This window comes from Leguminivora glycinivorella, chromosome 13 (genome assembly GCF_023078275.1).
Source record: "Leguminivora glycinivorella isolate SPB_JAAS2020 chromosome 13, LegGlyc_1.1, whole genome shotgun sequence".
Taxonomy (NCBI): Eukaryota; Metazoa; Arthropoda; class Insecta; order Lepidoptera; family Tortricidae; genus Leguminivora; species Leguminivora glycinivorella.
The window spans coordinates 13,387,653-13,407,617 of NC_062983.1; the positions used below are offsets into that span (position 1 = coordinate 13,387,653).

Below are 19,965 nucleotides of genomic sequence, written 5' to 3' on the forward strand. Positions count from 1 at the left end.
AGATTTGCCCCGCTGTACCTTACTAAAGAAATTGAAAATGGATAGTATTTAAATAATATTATTTCATCGTTCAGATTTTCACAGATCGCACCTGCCAATACTGATACCCGAACAAGCGGAAGATTCAAATATTGAACCGCAGACGTAGCAAGTGCTTCAAAAAGTGGAATATTGAGCGTTGCGAGGGTTTCAAGGCACATTAACCTTCGTACGGCACGTTAAACATTGCCACCGAGTTTGAAACACTACATTTTTCACCACCCCAACACGAACAAAATACTAACTATAAAACATCAAACTAAATCAAATCCATCGATTTCTTCAATATTTATGATTCAAAATCATCATTTATAGGTAAAATTCTATCAGCTAGCTTAAGACATCAAGTTAAAATTTGTGTGAAATTATTTTGCACTCTTGTGGATAAAATGTAATTTTGCTATCTGTTTTCGAACAGAAAAGTAAGCCGTTACCCGTTAGTGTGGTGAAAATATAATTTTCTTGTATGCCATTTAAACATTCTACGAAACAAAGTTATGCTTATTATACTTATACCAATTCATCGTTATAACAATTTACATTATGCGCATTAGCATTATACGAAATCTGTTATGCGAAATAATGATATGCGTATTAAACGTTATGCGTAATAAACGGTATGCCAATTCATATTAGGAGTATTCAGTTATGCGAATTAATATAGACCCGATAGCATCTCAATAAAAATCATTCTAGTAACTAATAACTAAACTGTGCATTTTTACTTACGTTTACTAAGTTAAATAACCAACTAAATATTCTAAACTAATCAATGAACTAAATACCACTACAGACTCTACAGATTTTAGATAATTATTCACTATTACAAATCTGCTTTCTTTTATATTTCATAAAATGGTAGCACATGGTACGAACGGCAGTACGAAGTTCCCGCAACAGACATAAACTAACATGGCCCCATGCCTAGTCGTTTACGTGAAAGGGATAGCATATCACATTGTTAACTCGGTAAAGAGGGATGGACGCGCCTCGGCGCCGCTCAGCACAACCATATTGACCAGTATAAATGAACTCCGCGGACAATAAACAATATTCAACAAAATAATTAATTTGACTTAACTGTGGAATGTTGTTCCATCTTTTTTACATGTAGAAGTGTTAGAAGACTTGCCACACCACTTTATGCTGTAAGAGACCATTGTTTGCAACCAAAATTGATTATTTAAGATTTTTTCCCGAGCGGACACGGACACTGTTAGCGGGTCGTATACTTGGGCGCTACTGATCGGTGTCGCACGCGTTCAAACTTTTATAAACCTGATTTGTCGTATGCTTGGTGACCGCGAGTCGCCCTGTAAGGGCCATCTTGTTGTATTGATCTGTGATATTGATATAAAATTTGGTAACAACACAATAATCTTATTTTTATATAGCAAAATATAACGGCAATCCATACACCTTCAGCATAAATCGACATTAGCAATTGTACTTGAAATAAAATAAAGTGACAACATATTTAAAACCGCAGTCTTATGACATTGACATTAAGATCAATTTTGCTTGATCCGCTGAAAATTTGTAAGAGCAATAACTAATAAGCCAGTTAAATTACGTGCCCTAGTCTCAGCTGATTGATTACACTGATTTTGCTTATCATAATACATAATAATATTTATTTACTTATTTTAAGCTTTATTGCACATCAAAAAGATACTATTAGGCATTCTCTATCAGTCAACTAACCATGTAGCTAAAACAGAAAAGAAATAACATTATTACTATAATTGCAGAGAAAGAACATAAACCTGCCTATTGCATAACCCGCCACATTATACCTGATCTAACCATTATATGGACGAAAGTTGCCCGTCTCTTTATATGAACAAACGAGGGTGTTTATAGCAAGCGACAATGAGCTTTTCTCTGAGAATGTTAAAAATATGTATCTTTCCATAAAAAAGAAGCCCTTATTCTTCAGTGCAATACGGATATTTTGATCTGAAATACCAAAAAAATCGTTCTTATTTCAGATGAAGCATAAAGGACCTTTTAGACTTGGAACGCCGCGTAAAGGAACGTTTAGTCTAATCACATCTGCGACTGCAAGGACTCGTAATATTGCAGTTCGTCTTCGGTGACGGAGGGCCGGAACGCCTCCACGCCTTGCCATAGCTCAGACACCCCTAGGACCACTGAGTCGGGGTTCAATTCGCTTTCTTTGACTAAACCTGCGGACAAATGCGTTTTTAGAAGGAATATGAAAACCAAGTCGATTGTTAGGTAATTTATAAGACGCACAATGCTCAAAAACAGGCGTCTCAAAACTAATATGACCAGCTCTAAACCAGTCCTAAATTCTGTTGCGCCGGGATGCCTGGGATGAATGTCTTGACGTGGCTCACGGATCAGAAAAGAATTGGAGCCTAATAACACCGATTATTTTGAGCGCACTTAGCAGCAGCATTAAGCAGGGAGGGGGCAATTCGACTCTTGCCCGTCGAAAGTAAGGATAAAGCTGGCCATGCACAATATCTGCGCAGTTTTACCTGTATAAGTACAGTTCAACTGCACAGGTACTTAAAATTTCAGTTGAATACACACACACTACGTTTTATTTGTGCAGTTGGTAAATGGTTAATTTTAAGGTTAGCTTGTAGATAGGACAGTTAAAATACCTGCGTGTAACTTCTGTACGAGGCCGCGCACGGCAGCGGAGCGCGCAGTGGACACTACGCTGAGCAGGTCGGCGCCCGTGCAGCCGTCCGGCAGCGCGGCCGCCACGTCCGGCAGGTGCACCTCCGGACGCAGCTTGTAACTGAAAACGTACACGTAATATAACCCTTTCATGGCCAAGGATTGCCGAGCGTACACATCACGCCGGGCCACCATACAAACCGTTTTTAGCTAAAACGCGTGACTCAGCTCATGGGTCTCTGGCCTGGCGCGAACGCAAAATAAATTGCCGCTTATGAATCCGGCCAGTTGAACAATCTTATGCAACATTTTTACTAACCAACTGTTTTCTGTTCATATTCAAAATAAATATATGTAATTACTAATTTGTTGCTATTTGTAATAATGAACATTTTATAGTCTGACCAGAAATATATGATTGTCGAGAGGATGCTGTTATTCTCATGTAATTAATTAATTATACGGTTCAGAAAAGTATTTAAAAAATATTTATAATGAAATTCCGCAACTTAGCGCGTGATTATGTATATTTCTAGTCATCCATAGCCAAGGTCACAAAAATCACAAAATACGAAATCACTGAAGAGCACTGGGACGAGTATAAAGTCGCCAACGAATAAATCGTGACTACATAGAATTTCCCATATTACTCTAAAATACATCCTAATAAAGGGGATGGGAAAAATAATTTCTTGAGTTTTTGTCAAAAAAATACCACGTGAAAGATGAGACGACCGCTTAATCCGCCGCCGCTCAGGTGCATTCATTGTTTATTGGCCAAGTGTTACCGATAATCTTACATGTGGCCTGTCATGATCTTTGTTTTGGTAAACGTCATTATAATAGAAAGGCACGTATTTAACCGGGCGACTAAATAACCATAGAAATGGGTATCAAAAATAATAGTTTGGCGACTAAAATGAGGCCTCAAAATATTTAAATATGAGGTAGCATTTTAATGTCATTACGGCTACGGTTTATTCAGACGCGAGTACCAACTATTTATTTGGCAACTGAATTATTGTATTGGAAACAATTTAAGAGATACAGTTTAATAGGAAAACGGCTGTCTATTAATATAAAATATACAGTTCTTTTAAAATATTTATGTAGCAATTTAACATAAAAAGTACCTACATTTAAAATTTATACATCGGCACTCATCACCTGAGCTGTCATTTTAATAAAAAAAAGGGTTCTTATAAAATATAACGGTCGACAATAGTATATTACGATACAAGTGCGTAAAAAAGGAAGTTCGAAACGAGTGGCGATAAATTAAAACACGACCGAAGGGAGTGTTTTAAATCGACACGAGTTACGAATTTCCTTTTCGCACGTGTATCGTACGACGTTTTTCAGTACAGATGAGCCTCCGAAGTTTCGACCTGGCATATAATGAACCACTTCTCGCACTAGTGCGTAAAAAAAGCACCATCTGTACTGAAAAATATTATACTTATGGGTAAGAAATTAGGTATTTGGGGGTGGGTTAGCGGCCACCATTCTGTTAACATTTTGGTCCACCTGCCATCACTCTGCCTAGCAACATGTCCCGCCCAACTCCATTTTAGTTTAGTAATAACGAAACCTACGTCTAGCAAAAAAATATAGCATGGTAATATGTTTGGTTCTTAGAAATGTTGCTTGCTGCCATCCAAACAGTAATCCGTTGTAAAATGGTACAATTTGCAACGAATTTCGTCATGAAATAAGCTTTAAAACAATGCAATTAAGTTTATTATTGCGGGTTATGAAAATATGTGTAGATTTTACAAGTAGCGCCAGGCCACGGTGACCCATACCTTGAGTCGGGTCTATAACTTCAGGCATATATGTATTATTTATATTTTTGAAATGTGGATTCATCCATTTGCTTGGAACACGTATGTATCTCGAATTTCAGAATATTTACTATATTTCACTTATAGTAAACCAAACTTGATTATTCTCGACCCCATTTCACTAAAAAAAAACATGTTTAGAATTTTTTTTTCATTATTACCTTATGAAAATGGTTGTTAGCTCAAACTATACTTACATTATTACGTTATATTACGTTTTGTTTATGTTTAAATCAGAATTTATTCAGGACTCACATGCGAGTCATCGGCCCTGCGGAACTGTTCCACCATGACTCATAAGCTGAGTTGCTGGCCCTGAATGGGATAACAACTAAACTTGTTAAAAATTGTTCTCTGATGAAACACACTGCAGACTACAACAATGAATTTTGACAAACGTTTGAGAGAAGATGAACTCAAAGACGTCGAACTGAAAGATGTCCTTTTGTTCCGTAGGAAAACAAGAAGATTTGAGGAGGGAAGTGTGGGAGCAGCCGGGACAGTATGACAGATGAACGCATCATGTGAACGACAGCCCGCCTGTATCCGGTTAGGCGTCCCTATCCTATACTACATCTATATCAACAAAACAACGAATTTATAACTTTTCCCCTAGAGTTGTGACGCCCAATTATGTTTTTTTTCCTTTACATGAAGTAAGCTAATTTGTCGAGCCGTTCGCGTCTCAACAGTGACAGCTCTAGGAGATCCTGCCGGTTTAAGGTGCCTATTATGTTACAAGCACTACAAACAAAGAATAACAACAGAGCTCACTTTACGGCCTAGCCACGACATTGGTCTAAGCGCGACAGCGGTGAGCGGCACCCATACGTGCGAATGAAAAGTCCCATCGCTGTGTCACGCTCCAATGTATGGCCGCCGCTCGCCGCTGTCGCGCTTAGACCAATGTCGTGGCTGAGTTGTTAGCTTAGCTACAGGTCCATTCTTCTAACTATTTGTGGTGCCTATTATGCCAAACGTTCTTTACATCAGAGTTTACTTCAACCTTTAACAAACCAGCATTCAGAGTAAGGGATAAAATGTAGATCACCAACCTTCGGCACAGCGCCTTGAGTACTCTAGTCTTCTCCTCGACGCCGCGGTACGGGCCGACGTAAACCAGTTTGTCGAGTCGACCGGGTCTCAATAGCGACTGTTCTAGGAGGTCCGGCCGGTTCGTGGCGCCCATTATGAACACGAGGCTGGTCGCGTCAGCGTCTGTTAGGAAACAAATAATTTAGAATTAAAACATGACCTATCGAAATTACTAGTGTTATTTCTCACTGTTAGGTGGAAGTGATACTAATGTATTTCAATTCATCTGAATTCCACGGGCATTCCACGAGAATATCGCTTACGACATACAATTCTTCTAATACTTCTGAAGACGATAAGAAAGCATAGTTGTGTCTGACCACCTTTCATAATTTGGTTAACGAATTGGCAGTATTTTCTTGAGCTTTACGAATTTGCTTGAAATAGCATACAAGGGCAAAATCAAGTCGTAACAAAACATTTCCAGAGGTCCTACTGTACATCAAAGATCAGATAGAATTCCTTGAGGAGTTGTGTGGGCTGGACTATTTTAAACCCCGCTCTTAATCTCACAAAATGGGCGCACAGCTATTTATCAAAATTCTAACGATCTCTTACTATCACCGCGTCACTAGGAAGCATATCCGTCCTCACAATAACCTAAACGTTCGCACGTGCGGTCTAAGAGAAATTTCCACCAGCGGACCTGCCTCTGGAATGACTCACAGATAAGGTTCTTAAAAAAGAGCAGTGTATCTTCAGGCGGACCGTATGCTTGTACGTCAAGTTCCCGGAACCCACCGCAACTACAATAGCCACATAAGTAACATACCTTCAGCCTGCGTGACGCCGTCGAGCTCGGCGAGCAGCTGGCTGACGACGCGGTCGCTGGCGCCGCCCGAGGCCAGCTCGTGCAGGAACACTGTGCAGCAGTGACGGAGTACTGTGCGTTACCTTCAGCCTGCGTGACGCCGTCGAGCTCGGCGAGCAGCTGGCTGACGACGCGGTCGCTGGCGCCGCCCGAGGCCAGCTCGTGCAGGAACACTGTGCAGCAGTGACGGAGTACTGTGCGTTACCTTCAGCCTGCGTGACGCCGTCGAGCTCGGCGAGCAGCTGGCTGACGACGCGGTCGCTGGCGCCGCCCGAGGCCAGCTCGTGCAGGAACACTGTGCAGCAGTGACGGAGTACTGTGCGTTACCTTCAGCCTGCGTGACGCCGTCGAGCTCGGCGAGCAGCTGGCTGACGACGCGGTCGCTGGCGCCGCCCGAGGCCAGCTCGTGCAGGAACACTGTGCAGCAGTGACGGAGTACTGTGCGTTACCTTCAGCCTGCGTGACGCCGTCGAGCTCGGCGAGCAGCTGGCTGACGACGCGGTCGCTGGCGCCGCCCGAGGCCAGCTCGTGCAGGAACACTGTGCAGCAGTGACGGAGTACTGTGCGTTACCTTCAGCCTGCGTGACGCCGTCGAGCTCGGCGAGTAGCTGGCTGACGACGCGGTCGCTGGCGCCGCCCGAGGCCAGCTCGTGCAGGAACACTGTGCAGCAGTGACGGAGTACTGTGCGTTACCTTCAGCCTGCGTGACGCCGTCGAGCTCGGCGAGCAGCTGGCTGACGACGCGGTCGCTGGCGCCGCCCGAGGCCAGCTCGTGCAGGAACACTGTGCAGCAGTGACGGAGTACTGTGCGTTACCTTCAGCCTGCGTGACGCCGTCGAGCTCGGCGAGCAGCTGGCTGACGACGCGGTCGCTGGCGCCGCCCGAGGCCAGCTCGTGCAGGAACACTGTGCAGCAGTGACGGAGTACTGTGCGTTACCTTCAGCCTGCGTGACGCCGTCGAGCTCGGCGAGCAGCTGGCTGACGACGCGGTCGCTGGCGCCGCCCGAGGCCAGCTCGTGCAGGAACACTGTGCAGCAGTGACGGAGTACTGTGCGTTACCTTCAGCCTGCGTGACGCCGTCGAGCTCGGCGAGCAGCTGGCTGACGACGCGGTCGCTGGCGCCGCCCGAGGCCAGCTCGTGCAGGAACACTGTGCAGCAGTGACGGAGTACTGTGCGTTACCTTCAGCCTGCGTGACGCCGTCGAGCTCGGCGAGCAGCTGGCTGACGACGCGGTCGCTGGCGCCGCCCGAGGCCAGCTCGTGCAGGAACACTGTGCAGCAGTGACGGAGTACTGTGCGTTACCTTCAGCCTGCGTGACGCCGTCGAGCTCGGCGAGCAGCTGGCTGACGACGCGGTCGCTGGCGCCGCCCGAGGCCAGCTCGTGCAGGAACACTGTGCAGCAGTGACGGAGTACTGTGCGTTACCTTCAGCCTGCGTGACGCCGTCGAGCTCGGCGAGCAGCTGGCTGACGACGCGGTCGCTGGCGCCGCCCGAGGCCAGCTCGTGCAGGAACACTGTGCAGCAGTGACGGAGTACTGTGCGTTACCTTCAGCCTGCGTGACGCCGTCGAGCTCGGCGAGCAGCTGGCTGACGACGCGGTCGCTGGCGCCGCCCGAGGCCAGCTCGTGCAGGAACACTGTGCAGCAGTGACGGAGTACTGTGCGTTACCTTCAGCCTGCGTGACGCCGTCGAGCTCGGCGAGCAGCTGGCTGACGACGCGGTCGCTGGCGCCGCCCGAGGCCAGCTCGTGCAGGAACACTGTGCAGCAGTGACGGAGTACTGTGCGTTACCTTCAGCCTGCGTGACGCCGTCGAGCTCGGCGAGCAGCTGGCTGACGACGCGGTCGCTGGCGCCGCCCGAGTCGCCGGCCGCTCCGCGCCGCGGTGCTAACGCGTCCAGCTCGTCCAGGAACACTATGCACGGGGACGACGCGCGCGCTGACTCGAATACTGAAATAAACGAACAATCTCTTCTGTTGCCAAATCTCTTTCGAAAAAAGGGCCAAACTATTTTGAACAGCTGACTGAGGGCCACCATCTTGCCGAGCAAATTTACTCGGGCGAGGCAAACGAGCGTGCATGAGCACGGACGTTTCGCGCGAGGCATTGGCTCGCGAGGCTGTTCGATCAGAATAGCCCCAGCTATTTAAAAGGGTTCACTGTAATCCCTTTTGAATATAATAAGAATATATTGAACTGAATTGAATATATTATATAATAAATTGGAGACAACGCCATCTACATTGCTATCGTCGGATCATAAATGTCAGTCTTCTAAGAATATGTTGTATGAGTGAAAATGTTCTACTGTAGGATCCGAGAGCAGGCTATCGGATTCAAAACATGAATATGTCTCAAACTATGAAATTTTGCTTGGGAGTATTATTTATATATTTTTACCTTTTCTAACATTCTCTTCAGACTGGCCAATATACATATTCAGTAGCTCTGGCCCTTTCACACTAAGAAAGCTAACGTTGAGTTCCGTGCTCACCGCCTTAGCGACCAATGTTTTGCCGCAACCAGGGGGCCCGTATAGTAAAATACCTGAAAGAATTATTAGGCATATTTTAATTTAAAAAATCACACAAATAAAATACTTGTATGCCTCATTTATGGTAACACTAACCTGAACGTTTGAGACTAGAATTCTTAAATAAGTGTGGATATTTGATTGGGAACTCAATGGTCTTTAAAAGTTCTGTTTTCAATTTGTCGAGACCACCAATATCTTCCCAGTGGACCTTTGGTATCTTTGGAGCATCCAAATGTTGACTTTGGAGACTTCTTATTGATTCTGGAAGAAAAAATTATCATAATAAGTTACATATAAATTATATTGTGTATTCAAACTTTTGTGGTCAATGTCTTCTCAGCTCAGCTACATATCGTCGGCACAGGCACTTGTCAATTACTTAAATAGTAAAAACATAAAATGTATTAGTCTTACTAATATTTTGTCAAGTTAATTATAGTAAATCTTAGAACAAATTAAATTATTCTCATTTGAAAAAATATTTTAATTTGTATTTAGCGGGGGGCACCATAAGCCTTCGGTAATTGTGTCATATACTTGGAAATTTCGACCCTTGCTTTCGTGATCTGATGGCCGAGTGGTTTTACAGGCATCCGTCCGGTTAACGGAGTACGCTGGTTCGATTCCAGCTAGGAACACTTGGAGGCCTTGGTCACTTTTTCTTTGTATATGACATTTATTTAATGTTTAATGTTAATTACAGTGATCATAAATACTTGTGAACAGTTTCATACCTAAAGCACAGTTAAAATCATCTTCCTGTAGTAAATGTAAATCTGGGTCCTCACAGGGCAAATGTACATAGCTGTTATGCTGCTTCAAATAAGATTCTCGCATCGCAAAATGCAAAAGCGTGTCAATATCACCACATAAGAATGTCTCAGTCTTTGCTGCAACTCTTTGTAAAATATTTTTCGTATGTTTGTTGAGTACGCTTTCATTATCGAAAATTATACTATCTGTTATATTTTGGTGTCCATCAATATTCAATTGCATCACAGAAGCATACCATACAAGCATTTCATATCTTTGCTGTGCATTTAGTCTGGATAGTTGAAACTTTTCTAAGAATATCCTAAGTATGTTTGGTTTTAATTCTACTTTTTCTGTGACTGCTATGAAAATGATGGGGTGCTTGGTGTAGTTCTGGTAGAGGTCTGTTATTGTGTTCATGAAGTATTCCATCACTCTGCAGTCTTCATTGTTTTCAGGGTCTACTGCAAACACCTGTATGAAAAAATATAATAAATTAAGATGCACACATCCCGTTCACACACACACACACCTCTCACATCCCGTTACCCTATGCTGATGTGTAAGACTCGAATAATATGTCTCCATTTACTCCGGTCTCCAGTAGTTTGGGCAAATTAAGATACACGCATAATAATATTGAAGGATATACTAACAATAGCTACACCATATTAAATATTTTATGTACTTCCTTTAGGTGAAGGAGGAGTCATTCTCGATAGGTGGGTCCTTCCTTACACAGCTAGCAGTGTCACAAGGTAATTCCCTTGTGCAGCAAATTTTTAATACATATGTTACTTAACTGAGTCCATCTTTATGAAATCTTACAGGTTAATTACCTCAAAATTATCTAAGAGCACTAAGCAAGGAGCAGCAGCCTTAGCTTTCTGCACAGTGGAGTTGATCTTGCTCTCTGTCTGTTTGGCGGTGGAACTCTGCAGGCTGTTGCAGTCAATTGGTAAGCAGTTCAAACCTAAACAGCATACAAGTTGTTAATGAAATGTGGATGATATTGAGTTTGTTATATTGGGCAGATGGTTCATTGTACATTAAAGTAATGTAAAAGGAGACTAAATTGGGTTTTTTAGTTTTGTAATTGTAAAAAGTATAATATATTTGTTAACCATTATTAAATTTAGATTATAGATAGATCTACTAAAACTACAGAAAATCATAGCTAGCATGTTTCTTTTAAGTATTGTTTTAAATATACTTATTCATTCATTTTTGAAAGAGATCATGAAAATTTTAATTAGTTATGTATTTAAAACATATGTTTGTATTGTAATTTTAATTAGTTATGTATTTAAACATATGTATGTTTTTTACAAATGCTATGAGATATCTCACCATTATATCTGGCCAATGCTTTGACAAGTTGATGTCTGCCTGACCCAGTAGGCCCCGACAATAGCAGCATTGGTAAAATTGGACTTGACAAAGAAGAAGACAGGTCACCTGAAAAAACAAAATGGTTTTATTGAACTCAAAAAAAGATTGTAAAGAAAAACATTAAAAATAATAATAATTTGCCTTACTTATATCTCCTGTTACAAATGGACTAATAGCATCTTGAATTTGCTCAAATTTTTGCCTCAACCCAGTTGGACAAGACTGTATCATTTGCAAGTCAACTTTATCAGTTGCTTCGGATTTGAAAAACTCATCTTTTGGTTTCAGGGCATGGATGTTTTCTCCCAAATTTAGATGTGTAACTCCTTTGACAATAAAAAATGACTGAATCACTTTTGAATTATATTTAACTTCTAAGTCTTTTCTGCCATCAATCTTACTACACTTGAAATAAAGTTTTCCCACTGCTTGTACCAGATCGAGGTACTTATAGTGATATTTGGATGTGACCTCCGGTGTAAGGTCAATACTGAAAATGTCATTGAAACTCACTAATTTAGGTAGTTCAAAATGATTACTCAAAATTTCTTTAACAAAGTCATTAGACAAATCATAGTCATTTACGATAAGACTGACTTCTGCAGTCTCTGCAATACTCGGTGCATAATCCAATGAAGGTATAGTCTGAAATGAAATGCTAATATCCCTACAGTGTAGTAGACCAAATGATGATAAAATATTATACATTTCATTTTCTGAAGTCAGGGCAATATCTTTTTGTACTAATGTTGAGCCCACAACAGGAACTATTCTTATATGATCAAGGCTGCCTGATCTATTATCCATCCATAACTTCTTATGTAGTTCAGAAGTTAAAAAGTTCAAATTGTATTTAATCAATACATTATCTTTGTCATCATTTTTTTGTTTGTTTTTGTGTATTGATTTCATATCAGGAGTTAGTTTCAATGCAAGCCATAGGATACCATTGTCGATATAGAATAGATTTTCAGCACTTAATTGTATAAAATCTTCCTTTGATATAAACACACATTTATGTTGTAACACGGGTAAATTCTCTTCCGCACAATCCTTCAAAAGGTGCCACTGAACGCGTGCAGGTATGGTCTTCAAGTTAAACATATCTACGTCCTTTTTGGCTAAGACCTTCCTTTGATAAGAGAGCCTAAACTTTACTGCCAAAAACACGAGGAATGTGTAGTAATTGTACTTTGGGTATATCACTTTTAGGCAAAATTTTACTATCCATAGTTGAACAGTAATGCGTTCATTCATAATTAACAAAAAGAACAAAAAATAAACAATATTCACACAAGATTTTCAAGTCATCAAATACTCTGATAAATGATAACAACATACAATGATGGATATGTCAAAGTCACTGTCAAACAAAGGATTTACAAGTAAGCTATTCCAGACACCAATAAAACCACCGAATATGTTATCCTAATCGCTAGGTTAACATAAACCGTTTATACCGGTTTTTGTAAGCCCTCACGGAACCCCTAATATTGTAGCAACACTAGACGTCGTCCATCTTTCTTTCCGGTTTTCAAGATGGTGAGTAGTACGTGAGAGCGTTGAAAATTTGTGAATTAAAATAAATATCATATAAATGGAAATCAATACATAGTGTTTAAACGTGAAAATCAAGTTATCTTACCTAATTTTCAAGAAGTTTTCATTGTACATGTAGAACATAGTTTTTGAAAGTAAACCTCGTGGCGATGTCGGTTGTCAACAATATTTTTGTGATTTTAGCCGCCCAAGAAGGACGCGAAATCCTCGGCCAAGCAGCCGCAAAAGACACAGAAGAAGAAGGAGGGGTCTGGTGGCGGCAAAGCCAAGAAGAAGGTATGTAATTTGTTAGTGTTCTAAAGTGAGGTTATGTCCATGTCACTTGATGTTCTCGGCTTTTGACAGCCTTTGGTTTATGAAGAACTTGTACAGTGATTTTCAAATTGAAGTACCAGATGATTAACAATTTACGCTTGAACTTTAGTGAGAGTAAAATCTGATATATTGAGGCTGATGGTGCTTTGAAGCATATCTCCAAACCTAACCTTGTACCTGTATACGTTACTAATACCATTTTGTAATTTGCAGAAGTGGTCCAAAGGAAAAGTCCGTGACAAGTTGAACAACCAGGTTTTGTTCGACAAGGCCACCTACGACAAACTGTACAAGGAAGTGCCCCAATACAAGCTGATCACACCCGCCGTGGTCTCCGAAAGGCTAAAGGTCCGCGGCTCCCTCGCCAGGCGCGCGCTCGTTGAGCTTAGGGAAAAAGGTAAGCATAAGTGCTTTTAGAATAATTATTCACAGATATTTCAATTGAGACCAAAATATGACAGATGTTTTGTACAGGAATTTGTGGTTTTGTGTGTGTTCCACGCATTTTTTTTAAATCAATGATTAAACAATTCAAAGGGTGTATAGCTAAGGTTTACATGATTTGTCTCTTTTAAGATTAGATTTAATGACAAATTAAATATGCATAATTTTTATCATAAACCAGGTATGCATAATAATGCAGTACCTGGGTGAACGAGCTTCGCTCGGAGTTCGAAAACTCTACAATTCGCGTTTTTTGGGACTTAAGGCTAAGCTAGATCGATTTTTCACCCCCGAAAACCCTCACATAACAAATTTCAGCGAAATTGTTAGAGTGGTTCCCTAGATTGCTGATATATATAAATAAATAAATAAATAACAAGAATTGCTTGTATGAAGGTATAAAAGATAAGCCTTTTAATATCTTTATACTTTACTGGCTTACAGTTGTCATTCTGCATTTTGTGGCGAATTTTCCTGGTATAAGGCCCTCAGCTGGGCATGTAATAGGCATTCCTCATACACGGGGCTGGTCCAAGCGGGAACACCATTTGGAACCACATTGTACAAGGAGATACTTTTTGCACTTTTGATCGCTAGTCCTGACACATATTTAATATGCAATATCTAGCTTGTTTTGCTGAAACCTAACATATAAGACAAAGCTTTATACCACTGCTAATCCTAAGTGGTTAGAAAGTTAAGTTTTAAACTATTTTTAACTACTAATTAATAATTTCATTATCATCCTAATAAAGTAAATGAATTCTTAAGAATCCCTAGGTTTTATTTAAAAAATAAAGTAGTGTTACATTAAAATCCTTGCATATATATTTTTTTCTCAAACATGGTATGAAATATTGATGTTATGTGCCTTATAATTGGCAGCGAAGTATGACGTTGCAGGTTAGGACGATTGATAGATAATGGAATTTCATACAAACCTTGCAGGCCAAGGCTGGCAAAGTCCTCTTTTTTAATTTCCAAACACAGATAATTGTGACATAACATCCAGGTATTTAGCCAATTAAAAAAAAACTATAAGGGGCTTTATAGACGTGCCGACTGCAACTGGTACGGGCCCTAGACAATATTTGATTTTGGGTGCGTTTTCATACAAAAAAAATTTTTTCGTTTTTTTTTGAATTTTTTTTTTAACTTTTTGTTTTTTTATAAGCGTATACAGGGCATCAAAGGGGAACGAAAATTCGATTATTTTTGCGCTACGACGCACCGTTTAGAAGATACAGCCATCCAAAGTTACTATTTTCAGTAGACTTTATTTATTTCATACCATGTTTGAGAAAAGCACTATACATACCTCGGCGGGAAATGGGGTTGCCCGCCTCAGACCTATCCGGTCCTATCTGGACCTATCTATATTTCTTCTGCCGGCAACCCCCTTTGTCCCGGCCTCTGTAGTAATGTACTATTTCATTCTCAAACCTCGAATGAAAATATTTTGTGATGATCATTTCTACTGGAAAATCCATGACAGTTAAAAGCTGATATATTGAGTCTGATTTTTTCAACACCCCGAAGCTCATCATTGTGGTGTTTATTACATTATTTAACAACTATTATATTGTTCCAGGTTTAATCAAGCAGGTAGTCCAACACCACGGACAGGTCATCTACACTCGCGCGACAAAGGGTGACGACCCCGTCGCGTAAAATTATGGATAAGGTTACAAAATAAAAAAAAATCTTATGTGGTTGTTTTCATTTTTTTTTTATTCTTTAGAGTACCACAGTAGAAAAATTTAGTTACGAATATGATAAATAAACTCTCACAAAAAAAATCTAATAGAGATTAAATAATAAGATAACCTTTTTCCAGGCTGCACCAAACTACATAACAAAAAAAGTTATATTCCAATTAACCCATTTTGTTGCTTCATTTGTAGAAGAGTAACATTTCCCGAAAATACAATCTAATTTCAAACCTTAATTAGTATTGACATGATAAAGTTTCAATAAAATTATACTTGCTCGAGTTGCGTGTATGTTATGCTCAGTAAACCGATCGTAGTCTGGAAAAGGGTTAAAATGCAAATTTGTGTGCCGATCTCAAGCAAAGGTACCTACCATACAATTCCCAAGGACTAATAATGTATAAAGATCCGACCAAACTTTGTCCTTCAGGTAAGCGACAGTGTTGGACCTTATACTTGAGAAGGTCGTAATGTGTAGTTTGAAAGACTAACTACCGACACGAACGTTTGTGTTTGTCGTCTAGGTCGCTAATGGTAAACCTCGCTCGCGGGTACACGTCCCTGAGCTGGTCCTTGAAAATTGCCGCCTGCTCGTCACTTCCCGTCTCGACCACCACATTGGCCTGTAACCAAATCATGAATTGTTACTTTCACATAATGCCACTGAATTGCATAATCTGTAGATGATTAATATGTAGAAATCCAGCATGAGCCTAAAAGTCTTAAGGGCTGATAAAAATGTAAAGTAAACGTAGAACGTACCCAAGTAGTACCAACATCACAATGCACAGGCATCTGATCAGTGACCATGCTCTTCAGCACAACGTTCTGCTCGGACACCACCTTAGCGAGGTGCGCCAGCCCGTTGCGGTGGTCAGCCACGGGGATGGAAAAGCGAAGGAGTCTACCGCTCGCGCCCAGGCCGCGCTGTATGCTGCGCGAGAGGCGCCCGCAGTCTATGTTGCCGCCACTTATCACGCACACAGCCCTGGAACATTTGTTTGTCCCACAAGTTTAGTGCGCAAAGGAACGTGATTCATTTCGTCTCCTCAATAAAAATCCTGGCTTTTATTAAGTTCATAGGAACGAAAACATACTAAAGAGCCAGAGACAATTTATGCTCTGGTGCGCTGCGTTTGCGCTAGTCGCGCCATAGTAGGTACAAATCAAGTTTCTTATACTTAACCTACCTGTACTACCCCACCTAAAAGTTCTACTCCCCTAGTAGGACATTCCTATATCACCATCGGAGTAGGTAAAAGAGGAAGATGCCGGGAATTCGCGGCAGGCACTCTGGCCCCACGGGCGCTCCAGCACGCTCACCATGGCCTGCGCGATCGATGACTACTACCAGTTACAACGTGGCATCTTCTAGATAGTTCCAAACTGTAGACGAGGTGAAACTCACCGTTTCCCTCTCAGCTCGGGTACGAGCCCCTGCATGACGGCGGCCACGGCGCAGACCCCCGCGCCGTCCGCCACCAGCCGCTCGCGCTCCAGCACGCTCACCATGGCCTGAGCGATGAACGATTCTTCCACTACCAGCTAAAACGTGGAGACCATTAGATTATTCCAAACTTCCTTAGATAGATCTGAAGGATGTATTGGTCTCCTTCAACACCAGAAAAATACAAAAATAAAAATCGTCTGAAATCATATAATAGCTCCAAAACTTAGATTGAGCTTTATTTAGAGGTAGATTGCTGCATTTGCAGCATATAGATATGCTGTTGGTATACGAAGAGTCCGATTTTTGAACTTTGGTGACAGCCTCGCCTTTTCAATTTTATTCAGTAATGAGATTAATAAGTATACGCAATACAAGACTAGCAAACATTTTAGTCCTTCGAACCGGATATAATTTTCAGCAGAAAGTAATGAAGTATTCTAACCATTCTATCCAGTTTGCCCTTGATAGTGGCAAAGGCGTTAGAGCCCGCAGAAGAAGCGTTAAGCCCATCAGCCAGGTTGGGCACGACCGGCACATTCACTGGGGTCCCGGCCTGTAGCGCCTTCATCATCTTCGGAACTTTAGCGCATTCCGCTCCCTATAGATACAAACTAAATTAAACGAATATCGTGTCACGCCATGGTCACTCCGATTAAGCTAGGAACATATTACGCGGACGTCCGTCGTAAAACGACCGCGACCGCGACCGAACAGTGTGCACGGAACAAAACATCCAGCGAGCCAGATTTCGAACGGACGTCCATGCGCTCAAGGCCACGTCCACGTCCGTCGACCGATAGTTTGCACGGTTATGTGTATTTCCATTGTCCAGATTCCCGTCCGCGGTCGATTTACGACGGACGTCCGCGTAGTATGTTCCTAGCTTTATAGAGCCATAAGTTTAGGGTCCTAGTTAAATTGGTTATTCAATACTTACGCTATGTAATGTCCAATTTAGCTAGAACTCTAAATGGATCAACAATCTACGTCTAAAAAATCTCACTTGCTTTAATTTAAAAACAATCGTATGTAAGTAATTTGCACTCTTGTCGTTCCCAGAGTACCTATAAACAATAAAATACTTAGTGATTTTGTATGAAGAGATCCTTTACAACGCTACTACTGAAATCGTTCTGTTATGTTGCAGTGCTTCTGATTTACAATGTTTCTTTCACTTTGCCATTTGCCGATATGCAGAAATACACCTTAGTGATATATACCGCAATAAGTCATTGAAAGTGATCGATATCTCACGTAAACAAGACAGGAGCACTTTAGCTTCTTGCAAGCGACGAGCACGGCCGCGAGGAGCCCGCCGCTCGCCGCGGGCACGATCACCGCGTCCAGCTCCGGGAGCTGCGTCACTATCTCCACGCCCACAGTGCCTAGGCCTGCCATCACTTCGGGGTCGTCTGATCTGCAATGCCGTATTCATTCATGATTTAGTAGTAGCGTACATTGCTAAGTTGTCCTACACAGGCGTTGTGTCTACGTAAAGTAAGCTGATCTTTTATAAAATGCCGGTAAAACACTTTTCCAACTGTCATGGTCTTGCAGGTCATCACTGTCATCAGTTGACTAGGTCGTTTACCAATACCTATTATAAAAAAATGTGATACTAGCAATAGGTTGCTAAAAAAAGATACTAATACGAATGAACCTCAATATTATCCGATGGCTGTCGTCAGCAACTTTTTGTGCGTAGTCGGTCGCCTCTTGGACATTTTCTCCGAACAAGACCACGTCCGCACCGAGCTCCGAGCAGCGATGCACGAGCGCCGGCGGCGTGCGCTCGGGGAGTATCACCATTACCTAGCCAGCATAAGTAGGTATGTGAGTAATGTGAGCTAAACGCAAGTGCTAGTCCACGATTGAAAACTGGAGTGATATTTAAACTTGTGCACGCTCGATATGGGCGCCAACTACCACCATCGCCATTTCTTTATGACGGTTTATGTACGTTCGGAGCGCGCCTTATGTGGCTCCCTTAATATGAAATGTTTACCGGAACACCGAGTGCCCTGCCGTGGTAGGCGGCTGCCAGAGCCATGCTGCCGCTCGAAGGGACGACCACTCCTCGTTTGGCCGCGAACTCTGAACAACAGAAGGCGTTGCGGACACCACGCTCTGCCACACTATTGTCAACAAATTATCTATTATTGACTATAAACTGTAATTATAGGTGTATTTCACTAACGCTAGGGAGCATAGCGTGTTCCAAACGGCACTGCGTGGGAAGGCTCCCATAAAGGTGAACCCATGATCTGGTCCATACAGTAGGTAGGTAGATAAGTGTAGGTACCTATAAACATAGAACGAAAACAGCCCCTACCAAAATTGCTGAGGAGATGTAAGAGGCTATAATAGGCTAAGAGACTAGTAGTTATTATGATAATTTCACATATCCAGCAGTCAACTTGTGAAGACAATGTCATATCATATCTCACCTTCCTGTATATTGCAGATTTTCGCATTTGAGGTAAAGATTGTAATCCATGTATTTACTTATTTTTGCCTCCTGTAAAATTGTATATAGGTAAACATGATTATTTATATTATTACATTATGTTAATTTTATTAACCCCCGACGCAAAAACGAAGGGGTGTTATAAGTTTGACGTGTCTGTCTGTCTGTCTGTGTGTGTGTCTGTCTGTGGCATTGTAGCTCCCGAACGGATGAACCGATTTTGATTTAGTTTTTTTTGTCTGTAAGCTGAGTTAGTCGGGAGTGTTCTTAGCCATGTTGTATGAAAATCGGTCCACTATGTCGCGGTCGGGGGTTTTTTCAAAATTTTAATTTTGTGGTTAGGTTATTCCTGAAGAATAGACTTTTTGTCTCCAAACTTAGTACTTACACACAGTGGGGTATGTATTACACTCCCTTCTATGTTCTCTATTGCCTGTTTTATGTCATTGAAATTTAAAACATGTGGTTGTTCCATTTTTTCATACTCCTCCTAAAATGTTTACAATAAAGTTAGCAAATATACAAATGTGCCCCAGTTATGACATAAGTAAATGTATAAATAATATGACCCCGGCAGGTATAACAAACAGTGCTCAATTTGGTCATTGGAAGGCACTGCAAGATTGAAATAGAACAACACCATTACCCAACATTATGCAAAGTAAGGTATCAATGGCCTGTTACTCATCATACTACTATAATACTATTCAATTACTATACCATTGTGTATGTTCTGCTGTTTTAATTTAACATGAACACTTTAAATTTAGATTATGATTATTTTGCTCAGAAAGGGATCACTGATAGACTGAAAATTATGTCAGTGTGACATATAACATCATAAATAATAATAGAGTAATAGTAAAGTAGTATTAGTTTGTATATGTCACCA

General features: G+C 41.5%; 3 protein-coding genes across 3 annotated transcripts; 1 reads left to right on the plus strand and 2 right to left on the minus strand.

The window, feature by feature from the left end:
• Window positions 1–1,390: 1,390 nt before the first annotated feature.
• Window positions 1,391–12,617, minus strand: LOC125232913 (peroxisome biogenesis protein 6). Its single transcript, XM_048138748.1, has 10 exons — window positions 11,272–12,617; window positions 11,084–11,191; window positions 10,573–10,706; window positions 9,715–10,207; window positions 9,074–9,241; window positions 8,845–8,991; window positions 8,236–8,394; window positions 5,594–5,756; window positions 2,676–2,815; window positions 1,391–2,228 (listed from the first exon to the last, which is right to left on the minus strand). Exons 1-10 carry the CDS (start codon window positions 12,380–12,382, stop codon window positions 2,089–2,091), a joined length of 2,763 nt encoding a protein of 920 aa, XP_047994705.1. The 5' UTR covers window positions 12,383–12,617; the 3' UTR covers window positions 1,391–2,088.
• A 31-nt stretch (window positions 12,618–12,648) lies between these two features.
• LOC125232920 (40S ribosomal protein S25) lies at window positions 12,649–15,152 on the plus strand. Its single transcript, XM_048138756.1, has 4 exons — window positions 12,649–12,667; window positions 12,869–12,961; window positions 13,214–13,397; window positions 15,036–15,152. Exons 1-4 carry the CDS (start codon window positions 12,665–12,667, stop codon window positions 15,113–15,115), a joined length of 360 nt encoding a protein of 119 aa, XP_047994713.1. The 5' UTR covers window positions 12,649–12,664; the 3' UTR covers window positions 15,116–15,152.
• Window positions 15,153–15,188: 36 nt separating this feature from the next.
• Window positions 15,189–19,824, minus strand: LOC125232915 (L-threonine ammonia-lyase-like). Its single transcript, XM_048138751.1, has 10 exons — window positions 19,794–19,824; window positions 19,462–19,563; window positions 19,054–19,124; window positions 18,612–18,741; window positions 18,267–18,418; window positions 17,861–18,023; window positions 17,049–17,204; window positions 16,565–16,701; window positions 15,919–16,144; window positions 15,189–15,779 (listed from the first exon to the last, which is right to left on the minus strand). Exons 1-10 carry the CDS (start codon window positions 19,794–19,796, stop codon window positions 15,648–15,650), a joined length of 1,272 nt encoding a protein of 423 aa, XP_047994708.1. The 5' UTR covers window positions 19,797–19,824; the 3' UTR covers window positions 15,189–15,647.
• Window positions 19,825–19,965: the final 141 nt, after the last annotated feature.